Consider the following 13,630-nt stretch of genomic DNA (forward strand, 5'->3'; position numbering starts at 1 on the left):
CCCTTTTTCGGCGGCCTCGTCTCCCGCTCTTAACGGATTCTGGCAGGGGTTAAATATCTCCATATAGCCCCCGGAGGCTATATGTGAGGTATTTTTAGCCAAAAAAAGGTTTTCATTTGCCTCCCAGGGCGCCCCCCTCCCAGCGCCCTGCACCCTCAGTGACTGCCGTGTGAAGTGTGCTGAGAGGAAAATGGCGCACAGCTGCAGTGCTGTGCGCTACCTTAAGAAGACTGAGGAGTCTTCTGCCGCCGATTCTGGACCTCTTCTCGTTTCAGCATCTGCAAGGGGGCCGGCGGCGAGGCTCCGGTGACCATCCAGGCTGTACCTGTGATCGTCCCTCTGGAGCTAATGTCCAGTAGCCAAGAAGCCAATCCATCCTGCACGCAGGTGAGTTCACTTCTTCTCCCCTAAGTCCCTCGTTGCAGTGATCCTGTTGCCAGCAGGACTCACTGTAAAATAAAAAACCTAAGCTAAACTTTTCTAAGCAGCTCTTTAGGAGAGCCACCTAGATTGCACCCTTCTCGGCCGGGCACAAAAATCTAACTGAGGCTTGGAGGAGGGTCATAGGGGGAGGAGCCAGTGCACACCACCTGATCCTAAAGCTTTACTTTTTGTGCCCTGTCTCCTGCGGAGCCGCTATTCCCCATGGTCCTTTCAGGAACCCCAGCATCCACTAGGACGATAGAGAAATATATATATATATATATATATATATATATATATATATATATATATATATATATACATACATACATACACATATACATATATATGCACACACAGTATATGTATCTATATACTCACACATACACCGTTACAGTGCATCCAGACAATATTCACAGACCTTCACTTTTTCCACAATTTGTCATGTTACAGCCTTGTTCCAAAATGGAACAAATTCATTTTTGTCCTCAAAATTCTACACACAATACCCCATAATGACATGAAAAAATAAGATTTTACTTACCGATAAATCTATTTCTCGTAGTCCGTAGTGGATGCTGGGAACTCCGTAAGGACCATGGGGAATAGCGGCTCCGCAGGAGACTGGGCACATCTAAAGAAAGCTTTAGGACTAGCTGGTGTGCACTGGCTCCTCCCCCTATGACCCTCCTCCAAGCCTCAGTTAGGATACTGTGCCCGGACGAGCGTACATAATAAGGAAGGATATTGAATCCCGGGTAAGACTCATACCAGCCACACCAATCACACCGTACAACTTGTGATCTGAACCCAGTTAACAGTATGATAACAATGAAGGAGCCTCTGAAAAGATGGCTCACAACAACAATAACCCGATTTAGTTAACAATAACTATGTACAAGTATTGCAGACAATCCGCACTTGGGATGGGCGCCCAGCATCCACTACGGACTACGAGAAATAGATTTATCGGTAAGTAAAATCTTATTTTCTCTGACGTCCTAGTGGATGCTGGGAACTCCGTAAGGACCATGGGGATTATACCAAAGCTCCCAAACGGGCGGGAGAGTGCGGATGACTCTGCAGCACCGAATGAGAGAACTCCAGGTCCTCCTCAGCCAGGGTATCAAATTTGTAGAATTTAGCAAACGTGTTTGCCCCTGACCAAATAGCTGCTCGGCAAAGTTGTAAAGCCGAGACCCCTCGGGCAGCCGCCCAAGATGAGCCCACTTTCCTTGTGGAATGGGCTTTAACAGATTTTGGCTGTGGCAGGCCTGCCACAGAATGTGCAAGCTGAATTGTACTACAAATCCAACGAGCAATAGTCTGCTTAGAAGCAGGAGCACCCAGCTTGTTGGGTGCATACAGGATAAACAGCGAGTCAGATTTTCTGACTCCAGCCGTCCTGGAAACATATATTTTCAGGGCCCTGACAACGTCAAGTAACTTGGAGTCCTCCAAGTCCCTAGTAGCCGCAGGCACCACAACAGGTTGGTTCATGTGAAAAGCAGAAACCACCTTAGGGAGAAATTGAGGACGAGTCCTCAATTCTGCCCTGTCAGAATGAAAAATTAAGTAAGGGCTTTTATATGATAAAAGCCGCCAATTCTGACACACGCCTGGTTGAAGCCAGGGCTAACAGCATCGTCACCTTCCATGTGAGATGATATTTTAAGACCACAGTGGTGAGTGGTTCAACCAATGTGACTTAAGGAACCTCAAAACAACATTGAGATCCCAAGGTGCCACTGGAGGCACAAAAGGAGGTTGTATATGCAGTACCCCTTTTACAAATGTCTGAACTTCAGGTACTGAAGCCAGTTCTTTCTGGAAGAAAATCGACAGGGCCGAAATTTGAACCTTAATGGACCCTAATTTTAGGCCCATAGACAGTCCTGTCTGCAGGAAATGGAGGAAACGACCTAGTTGAAATTCCTCTGTAGGGGCCTTCTTGGCCTCACATCACGCAACATATTTTCGCCAAATGCGGTGATAATGTTTTGCGCTTACATCCTTCCTGGCTTTGACCAGGGTAGGGATGACTTCATCTGGAATGCCTTTTTCCTTCAGGATCCGGCGTTCAACCGCCATGCCGTCAAACGCAGCGGCGGTAAGTCTTGGAACAGACAAGGCCCCTGCTGGAGCAGGTCCTTTCTTAGAGGTAGAGGCCACGGGTCTTCCGTGAGCATCTCTTGAAGTTCCGGGTACCAAGTCCTTCTTGGCCAATCCGGAACCACGAGTATCGTTCTTACTCCTCTCCTTCTTATGATTCTCAGTACTTTTGGTATGAGAGGCAGAGGAGGGAACACATACACTGACTGGTACACCCACGGTGTCACCAGAGCGTCCACCGCTATTGCCTGAGGGTCCCTTGACCTTGCGCAATATCTGTCCAGTTTCTTGTTAAGACGGGACGCCATCATGTCCACCTTTGGTTTTTCCCAACGGTTTACAATCAGTTGGAAGACTTCTGGGTGAAGTCCCCACTCCCCCGGGTGGAGGTCGTGTCTGCTGAGGAAGTCTGCTTCCCAGTTGTCCACTCCCGGAATGAACACTGCTGACAGTGCTATCACATGATTTTCCGCCCAGCAGAGAATCCTTGCAGCTTCTGCCATTGCCCTCCTGCTTCTTGTGCCGCCCTGTCTGTTTACGTGGGCGACAGCCGTGATGTTGTCCGACTGGATCAATACCGGTTGACCCTGAAGCAGAGGTTTTGCTTGACTTAGGGCATTGTAAATGGCCCTTAGTTCCAGGATATTTTTGTCTCCAGGCTTGACCATAAGCCCTGGATATTTCTTCCCTGTGTGACTGCTCCCCAGCCTCGCAGGCTGGCATCCGTGGTCACCAGGACCCAGTCCTGAATGCCGAATCTGCGGCCCTCTAGAAGATGAGCACTCTGCAACCACCACAGGAGGGACACCCTTGTCCTTGGTGACAGGGTTATCCGCTGATGCATCTGAAGATGCGACCCGGACCATTTGTCCAGTAGGTTCCACTGGAAAGTTCTTGTGTGGAATCTGCCGAATGGGATTGCTTCGTAGGAAGCCACCATTTTTACCCAGAACCCTTGTGCATTGATGCACTGAAACTTGGTTCGGTTTTAGGAGGTTCCTGACTAGCTCGGATAACTCCCTGGCTTTCTCCTCCGGGAGAAACACCTTCTTTCTGGACTGTGTCCAGGATCATCCCTAGGAACAGAAGACAAGTCGTCGGAACCAGCTGCGATTTTGGAATATTGAGAATCCACTCGTGCTGCCGCAACACTACCTGAGATAGTGCTACACCGACCTCCAACTGTTCTCTGGATCTTACCCTTATCAGGGAATCGTCCAAGTAAAGGATAACTAAAATTCCCTTCCTTCGAAGGAATATCATCATTTCGGTCATTACTTCAGTAAAGACCCGGGGTGCCGTGGACCATCCCTACGGCAGCGTCTGAACTGATAGTGACAGTTCTGTCCCATAACCTGAGATACCTTTGGTGAGAAGGGTAAATTTTGACATGAAGGTAAGCATCCTTGATGTCCCGAGACATCATGTAGTCCCCTTCTTCCAGGTTTGCAATCACTGCTCTGAGTGACTCAATTTTGAATTTGAACCTCTGTATGTAAGTGTTCAAAGATTTTAGATTTTAAAATTGGTCTCACCGAGCCGTCTGGCTTCGGTACCACAATAGTGTGGAATAATACCCCGTTCCCTGTTGCAGGAGGGGTACCTTAATTATCACCTGCTGGGAATACAGCTTGTGAATGGCTTCCAAAACTGCCTCCCTGACAGCGGGAGACGTCGGTAAAACAGACTTTTTGGAAACGGCGAGGGGAATACGTCTCGAATTCCAATTTGTACCCCTGAAATATTACCTGAAGGATCCAGGGGTCTACTTGCGAGTGAGCCCACTGCGCACTGAAATTCACTGAGAACGGGCCCCCACCGTGCCTGAACTTGTAAAGCCCTAGCGTCCTACTGAGGGCTTGGCAGCGGCGGAAAAGGGTTTCTGTTCCTGGGAACTGGCTGATCTCTGCAGCCATTTTCCTCTCCCTCTGTCACGAGCAGAAAAGAGGAACCCTTTTGTCCGCTTGCCAACCAGGACTGCGCCTGATAATACGGCGTCTTATTTTGAGAGGCGACCTAGGGTACATCCCCTTTTTTAAGGCAATTCCAAATGCCGTGTGGAATCCCTGACCACTTTACTGGTAGATACAAAGCACTTATACTTGATGCCAGTCGGCAAATATTCCGCTGTGCATCATGCATATATAGAAAAGCATCTTTTAATTGCTCTATAGGCAATAATATACTGTCCTTATCTAGGATATCAATATTTCCAGTCAGGGAATCCGACCACGCCACCCAGCACTGCACATCCAGGCTGAGGCGATTGCTGGTCGCAGTATAACACCAGTATGTGTGTAAATACATTTTAGGATACCCTCCTGCTTTTTATCAGCAGGATCCTTAAGGGCGGCCATCTCAAGAGAGGGTAGAGCCCTTGTTCTTACAATCGTGTGAGCGCCTTATCCCCTGTAGGGGGTGTTTCCCAACGCACCCTAACCACTGGCGGGAAAAGGTATACTGCCAATACCTTTTTAGAATTATCAATTGTTATCGGAGGAAAACCCACGCATCATCACACACCTCATTTTATTTTTCAGATTCAGGAAAACTATAGGAAGTTTTTCCTCACCAAACATAATACCCCTTTTTTGGTGGTATTCATATTATCAGAAAAGTGTAAACATTTTCCATTGCCTCAATCATGCAATGTGTGGCCCTATTGGAAATCACGGTTGTCTCTTCACGTCGACACAGGAGCCAGTATCCGTGTCGGCGTCTGTATCTGAGGTAACGGGCGCTTTAGAGCCCCTGTATGAGACATCTGGACATGCACAAGCTGAGTAGCCGGCTGTCTCATGTCAACCACTGTCTTTTATACAAAGCTGACACTGTCACGCAATTTCAACAGTACATCCACTCAGGTGTCGACCCCCTAGGGGGCGACAACACTATTACAGACACTCTACTCCGTCTCCACATCATTTTTCTCCTCATACATGTCGACACAAAAGTACCGACACACAGCACACACACAGGGAATGCTCTGATAGAGGACAGGACCCACTAGCCCTTTGGGGAGACAGAGGGAGAGTTTGCCAGCACACACCAGAGCGCTATATATATACAGGGATAACCTTATATAAGTGTTTTTCCCTTTATAGCTGCTGTATTGTTTATACTGCGCCTAATTTGTGCCCCCCTCTCTTTTTTAACCCCTTTCTGTAGTGTAGTGACTGCAGGGGAGAGCCAGGGAGCTTCCCTCCAACTGAGCTGTGAGGGAAAATGGCGCCAGTGTGCTGAGGAGATAGGCTCCGCCCCTTTCTCGGCGTCCTTATCATCCGTTTTTCTATATGTTTTGGCAGGGGTTAAATGCATCCATATAGCCCAGGAGTTATATGTGATGCATTTATTTTAGCCATATAAGGTTTTATCGATTTATTGCGTCTCAGGGCGCTGCCCCCCCAGCGCCCTGCACCCTCAGTGACCGGAGTGTGAAGTGTGCTGAGAGCAATGGCGCACAGCTGCGGTGCTGTGCGCTACCTTATCTGAAGACAGGATCGTCTTCTGCCGCCGATTTCACCGGACCTCTTCGCTCTTCTGGCTCTGTAAGGGGGCCGGCGGCGCGGCTCCGGGACCCATCCAGGCTGAACCTGTGATCGTCCCTCTGGAGCTAATGTCCAGTAGCCTAAGAAACCCGATCCACTCTGCACGCAGGTGAGTCCGTTTCTTCTCCCCTTAGTCCCACGATGCAGTGAGCCTGTTGCCAGCAGGTCTCACTGAAAATAATAAACCTAAACTAAAACTTTCACAAAGAGCTCAGGAGAGCCCCTAGTGTGCACCCTTCTCGTCGGGCACAGAAATCTAACTGGGGCTTGGAGGAGGGTCATAGGGGGAGGAGCCAGTGCACACCAGCTAGTCCTAAAGCTTTCTTTAGATGTGCCCAGTCTCCTGCGGAGCCGCTATTCCCCATGGTCCTTACGGAGTTCCCAGCATCCACTAGGACGTCAGAGAAAGTTTAGATTTCTGTAAAATTCTTAAAAATAAAGAACTAAGAAATCACATGTACATAAGTATGCCCAGCTTTTGCCATGAAGCTCAAAATTGAGCTCAGGTGCATCCTGATTCCACTGATCATCCTTGATATGTTTCTACAGCTTAATTTGAGTCCACCTGTGGTAAATTCAGTTTATTGGACATGACTTGGAAAGGCACACACCTATCAGTGATTGCGATGAGAAAAGAAATAAAAAAAATAAATTGTGGGTCTCAGGGCCCCTTTACTTTACTATTTCTGGGTCCAATCACATATTATGGAGTGTGAGGGAAGGCAAGGAGGGGGTTAGGGGCAAACAGTACGGGGATGAGTGGGTGGGGGGGGGGTTGGAGGTGGTAGGCGTAGATAAAAGTTTGGGCAGTACTGGGGAAAAGGAAAGGGATTGGGGCAGGTAATAGGATCTGTAGTGACATTACATTGGAGATAAATATATATAATACATATATAGAATACATGTAAGTGTGTATATAAATCATTCATAGCTTTTTGGATGTTTAGTAAAGGAGGTACCTTTATGTGTTGTTGCATTTCAGATTACAATCTTATGAGATGATAGGCATACGAAATAGATAGATAGATAGGTAGATGGATAGGTAGATGGATAGGTAGATGGATAGGTAGATAGGATAGGTAGATAGGATAGGTAGATAGGATAGGTAGATAGGATAGGTAGATAGGATAGGTAGATAGGATAGGTAGATAGGATAGGTAGGATAGGATAGATAGGATAGGATAGATAGGATAGGATAGGAGTGTGTGTATTTTTTTTTATTTTTTTATGTGTGTGCATATGTAAAGTCCAAGGGACCGGCACTCCTCTGCTAAACTAGTGATGGCCTCCCGATGCCATCTAATCCCGAAAGGGATAAGTCATATACAGTTCGCAACAGCGGCACTCAGCGACAACTTCTCCAAGAATTTAAAACACCATCAGCGTTTCAGGATCATTTATTTTAAACCCTTTCGTAAGGCTACAAAGTTACCAAATGACACCAACATTTCTTAAAAACCCCTTCCCACCAAAGGTGAACGCCCCGCTACCTGCCCTTAGACATGTGTGGAGAATGAAACACATGTGTGAGACAATCATGCACCACATAATGAGCAGGTGTATAAATCCAATAGGAGCAAACTATAATAACTATAATACATATAACACCATTTAATAGTAAAACATTATCTATCTCTATATATACACACACACATATATATATATATATATATATATATATACATACACATACATACATATATATATATATATATACATACATACATACATACATACACACACACACACACACACTATTATATATAGACTGATGAGATAACATTTTTGACAAAAAGGTGTGTTGATTTCATACGGAATGATCCACGCAGCAAGTAATACTCCCGGATGGGGTATGCGGAATCCACCCATCAAATTTTTTCACACGTTTATCCAGCAACTAAACAGCGTGTATTAACACACTGACTGTAAATGTATATACCGACCAGCAACTTCTCCCTGCACTGTGGCTAAAGCTGAAGCACAGCAACACTCTGGGACATGACATTGGCGAATCATTTAAGACTGGTACTAGTCTACTCAGTGGACAAAACTCCCACATTCTTCTTCATCAGACTACATCGCAACAGCATCTGAAAGGTCAACATCCTACTGTACACAGCAGCGGTGTATGGGATTAGAAAGTAACAGCACAAAAGTAAACAAGTCTCCATATACATAATAAGCTTATTTAGGCAGCAACTGAGTTGCGGCTAGTCGCAGCAACTATGCTATACAGTAGTTGCAACCACAGCTGCAGTGACAGAAACCAGAGCATCTAGCAAACCTTTAATGTATGAACTACAGTATAGACCACATACAGCATCATGTTGGGTCATAACGACAGCACTACAACAGTCACACCTGTGGATTTATTAGTACTCTGTTTACTCGCCTCCTGGATAGCAAATACTGAATAAAGCCATTTCCACTATAACAGATGATAGAGCAGCAACTTCTATGGGGTATATGCAATTCACGACGAATCGCGGCAATTTTTCGCCGTTTTTTAATTCGACTAAATTCGCCAGGTGAATTCAGGCAGGTGGCTGCCGGAATTCACCATATTCAATGAAAAACGGATTCGCCAGAATCGCGGGCGAAAATCGGCCGATTTGGCGGATTTTGCCGCGATTTTAAAAAACGGGGGAAAACGGGAAAAACCCGGAAAAAAAAATGGCGTGGGGTCCCCCCTCCAAAGCATAACCAGCCTCGGGCTCTTCGAGCTGGTCCTGGTTCTAAAAATGCAGGGGAAAAATTGGGCAGGGATCCCCCGTATTTTTAAAACCAGCACCGGGCTCTGCGCCTGGTGCTGGTGCCAAAAATACGGGGGACAAAAAGAGTAGGGGTCCCCCGTATTTTTAACACCAGCATCGGGCTCCACTAGCTGGACAGATAATGCCACAGCCGGGGGTCACTTTTATGCCGTGCCCTGCGGTCGTGGCATTAACTACCCAACTAGTCACCCCTGGCCGGGGTACCCTGGGGGAGTGGGGACCCCTTCAATCAAGGGGTCCCCCCCCCCAGCCACCCAAGGGCCAGGGGTGAAGCCCGAGGCTGTCCCCCCCCATCCAATGGGCTGCGGATGGGGGGGCTGATAGCCTTTTGTGATAATAAAAAGATATTGTTTTTTCCAGTAGTACTACAAGTCCCAGTAAGCCTCCCCCGCAAGCTGGTACTTGGAGAACCACAAGTACCAGCATGCGGGAGAAAAACGGGCCCGCTGGTACCTGTAGTACTACTGGAAAAAAAATACCCAAATAAAAACAGTACACACACACCGTGAAAGTAAAACTTTATTACACACTACCGACACACACATACTTACCTATGTTGACACGCCGACTGCCACGGTCTCCGACGATCCGAGGTACCTGTGAAAAAATTATACTCACCTTCCAGCGTCCAGAGATAAATCCACGTCCAGAGAGATAAATCCACGTACTTGTAAAAAAAAAAAAAAACGCAAATACCCGCTCCATACCGGACTGAATGGGGTCCCATGCTGACACATCAGACCCCTTTCTCCCGAATGCCGGGACATCACGTGACTCCTGTCACTGAAGTCCCTTCAGCCAATCAGGAAGCGCTACTTCCGTGGCGCTCACCTGATTGGCTGTGCGCTGTCTGTGCTGTCAGACAGCGCATCGCAAAGCCGCTCCATTACTTTCAATGGTGGGAACTTTGCGGGTAGCGGTGGGGTTAACCCGCGGTCAGCCGCTGACCGGCGGGACCTCACCGCTAGCCGCTAAGTTCCCACCATTGAATATAATGGACGGGGCTGTGCGATGCGCTGTCTGAGTTCAGACAGCGCACAGCCAATCAGGTGAGCGCAACGAAGTTGCGCTTCCTGATTGGCTTTAGAGACCTTTCAGTGACAGCTGTCACTGAGAGGTCTCTCTGCATTCGGGGATAGGGGTCCCATGTGTCAGCATGGGACCCCTTTCAGTCCGTTTGGTCGGGTGTCCGGTTTGTTATTTTCTACAAGTACGTGGATTTATCTCTGGACCCTGGTTGAGGTGAGTATATTGATCTTTTATTTTCAGGTATCCGTGGATTCTACATGGAGAAGAGGACCGATGTCGGCGTGTGAACATAGGTAAGTATGTGTGTCGACGTATGAAATAAAGTTTTACTGTCGACGGTGTGTGTGTCCTGTTTTTATTTGGGTATTTTTTTTCCAGTAGTACTACTACAGGTACCAGCGGGACCGCTTTTCTCCCGCATGCTGGTACTTGTGGTTCTCCAAGTACCAGCTTGCGGGGGAGGCTTGCTGGGACTTGTAGTACTGCTGGAAAAAACAATATTCTTTTCATGATCACAAAAGGCTATCAGCCCCCCCATCCGCAGCCCATTGGATGGGGGGGGGGGGACAGCCTCGGGCTTCACCCCTGGCCCTTGGGTGGCTGGACCCCTTGATTGAAGGGGTCCCCACTCCCCCAGGGTACCCCGGCCAGGGGTGACTAGTTGGATATTTAATGCCACGGCCGCAGGGCACGGCATAAAAGTGACCCCCGGCTGTGGCATTATCTGTCCAGCTAGTGGAGCCCGATGCTGGTGTTAAAAATACGGGGGACCCCTACGCTTTTTGTCCCCCGTATTTTTGGCACCAGCACCAGGCGCAGAGCCCGGTGCTGGTTTTAAAAATACGGGGGATCCCCTGTCAATTTTTTCCCCGCATTTTTAGAACCAGGACCAGCTCGAAGAGCCCGAGGCTGGTTATGCTTTGGAGGGGGGACCCCACGCCATTTTTTTTTAGGATTTTACCGTTCCAGCAATAAAAAAAAAATTTAAAAAAAATAATATTTAAAAAAATATATAAATAATATTTGTGCCTCCAAAAAAAAAAGTACCTAATCCCTTCTAATATAAATAGATCTGCTATTCCCAAAAAAAAAAACCACAAAAAAAAACATGTTTAAATTTTTTTTATTTGTTTTCACCCTCCAAAGTGTGGCGGATTGAAAATGACGAATTTGCTGTCTAAAAGCACTGCTGTCGAATTTCCAAACTTGAATTGAATATGCTTTGGTCGAATTGCAGCACTTATATCATTGCAGAAAAGTCGAATTTGCAAAAATTCGAATTTCAAAAAGTCGAATTTTGAAAGTCCGTTTTTTGGTCGGAAAGCACTGAATTGCATAGGCGAATTTTTTTTTTTGGTCGAAAATGACCCGAAATTCGACAATTTCGGGAATTCGACCGCAATTGCATATACCCCTATATCTGTACACTGGTATAAATAATAAAACCTGGTAAAGTTTTGTTAGGTAAATTAACTTTCATGTTGTTCGGCTTGAGGAGTTAATTTTTATTTTTTGCCTGCTTCATACTAACCTATTAGAGAGTATATCTTGGTTGCTATATATTGGCATAGAACCTCTTTTCTGGACATATGCATATTCATTTTATTAAATTGTCAGACAAACTGAATACATGGGTGCATACTAATCTAATCTATTGTTTTTAGTTGAGGGTTTAGTGGTTTGTTCCTACCTGCAAGGTATATTTTAGTAATCGTATATGTGGATATTTTACATGAATTATGTATGTTTATTTGTATTAAGTTTTGTTCACATTCATAAATAGCGCTCCATTCGATAATCACTGTTACATAACTACATGACAGCATAAAAAAGCACTGTGCCACTGTAAAAAATTAAACATTTTATGTTGTTCTTACTTAAAAACATTTATAAGATGTTCACTAGGAGCATTTCGAAGTCCAGTCACCATGCTCTGCAGCTTGCTCACACACTGTGTTGCTGATGATACGGGAGTGATCACAGCCTCTTTCTCTTTCAGGTATCTTCTACCAGTCAGTGGTGTTGATGGAGCAAAGGATTTTCTCTATGGGATGAGGAATAACATTACAATAAACCAAAACAATCTACTAACACAAATTTATCAGATTATCGTTTAAGGCATGTAATAAGTTTTCGGGTGGGTTGCTTCTTTCTCAAATGTTCTGAAGCTTGACTATTCTTTCAGGTGGCACATCTTACACATCTGATCATAAATTAGCATTTTACAAACGTTTAAACATGAAAGCCAGCACAGAATTATTCATAGAATATTATTCCACAAAGATTTAATAATAGGTACCTTCTCAAAATGCTGGTGGAGATTCGATTCCACCTGTTTCCGTGGTGTGCAGTTGCTCACAGGAAGGTCTGCTACAAACTTCCTGGGGGTCCCAATCTCCTCTTCCGCGTCATCTCCAAGAAACACCCGCTCATCAAAGTCTCCAACTGTAAGGACATACTCCTCATACTCTTTATTCAAGGCTTTACTGTAAAAGGGACAAAATCAGAATGGAATTTTCAGAGAAAACATGAATTAAAAAAAAAAAAAAAATTCAGACAGACTTCAGAGAGAAATCAGGAGGAGGGGAGAGTTGGAAGACTCCAACTACTACCAAAGCAAGCTGCTCCTCCCCACCACATTAATGTACTGAAGCATGTCCATGTGCTGACGCTATATAGGAAATAACTGTATAAATCACTTGTTCGCCAATTTTATAGTAATAGTGTAGATACTGACCGAAACAAAAACAAAAATGTCTGACCTCTTTTTACAGTCTAACACATAGCATTTACGGATGGCGACATCAAATAAATAAATAAATAAAAAAATCAGAAACTTGCAGTTGGAATAATATATATCTACACACGTGTCAGGTTATAATTAACTCACCACGTCGGCGGCTTTGGGTGTTGTATGAGCCTTAGGTCTTATACTAGTCTGCAGACCAGGGGATCCAGATAAACATACAAGGGCTATTGATGTAAGGTAGATGCAGCACTTCTGCAGGTTGGGTAATCAAAGGGGTGTAGTATGTGATGCCGGCGGCCAGCATACCGGCGCCGGCATACCGACAGCTGGGCGAGTGCAAATGAGCCCGTTGAGGGCTCGCTGCGCTCGTCACGCTGCAGGCACGGTGGCGCACGACACGTTATTCTCCCTCCAGGGGGATTGTGGACCCCCAAGAGGGAGAAAAGCTGTCGGTATGCCGGAGGTCGGGATTCCGGCCGCCGGCAACCTGAAGACCGCCCAATTAAGGTAGCACAGTGTGTCTGTCCACCCTGGGTTTTAAAAGACTGGAGGGACTGTCATTCAGGGATCCGTACCTAGGCAATGTCTAATGCAGAGCAAAAGGGAATGTCGTCATCCAGGGTCCGTAAAGTGGTCATCTTCCCTCTATTGGTGTCATCTAGTCTAAATGGATAACCCAATCTGAACTTGATATTGCGTGTACGTAAGACGTCAGTTAATGGTTTCAAATGACGTCTCACTTGCAAGTTATGCCATGAAATGTCCTGGAATACTTGAATGGACTGGCCATTGAACTCGAACCCCTCAGAAACTCGGAGCATGAGAAGTATCTTATCTTTCTGGGCAAAGTAATGTAGGTGGTATATGACAACATGTGGACGCTCAGACTGTAGGCCCCTAGGTCATAGTGCCCTGTGGGCTCTATCAAAAGCGATAGAGTCACTGGAGACATGCCCCAGAACCTCACTGAACAGCTTGGTAAGGACAACCTGCAG

The 13,630-nt window shown here is 46.1% G+C and overlaps 1 protein-coding gene across 2 annotated transcripts in view; it reads right to left on the reverse strand.

Moving 5' to 3' along the window:
- The window catches only part of RBL1 (RB transcriptional corepressor like 1), a 436,431-nt gene that overhangs the window by 175,042 nt on the left and 247,759 nt on the right, over window positions 1-13,630 (reverse strand). For both annotated transcript variants that reach the window (XM_063960185.1, XM_063960186.1), the window contains exons 8-9: window positions 12,186-12,372; window positions 11,764-11,930 (exon numbers count right to left, since the gene is read on the reverse strand). In XM_063960185.1, the coding sequence (XP_063816255.1) occupies window positions 11,764-11,930; window positions 12,186-12,372 (354 nt within the window). The remainder of the gene's footprint in view (window positions 1-11,763; window positions 11,931-12,185; window positions 12,373-13,630) is intronic.

The sequence above is a fragment of the Pseudophryne corroboree genome, chromosome 3 (genome assembly GCF_028390025.1).
Source record: "Pseudophryne corroboree isolate aPseCor3 chromosome 3, aPseCor3.hap2, whole genome shotgun sequence".
Lineage (NCBI taxonomy): Eukaryota > Metazoa > Chordata > Amphibia > Anura > Myobatrachidae > Pseudophryne > Pseudophryne corroboree.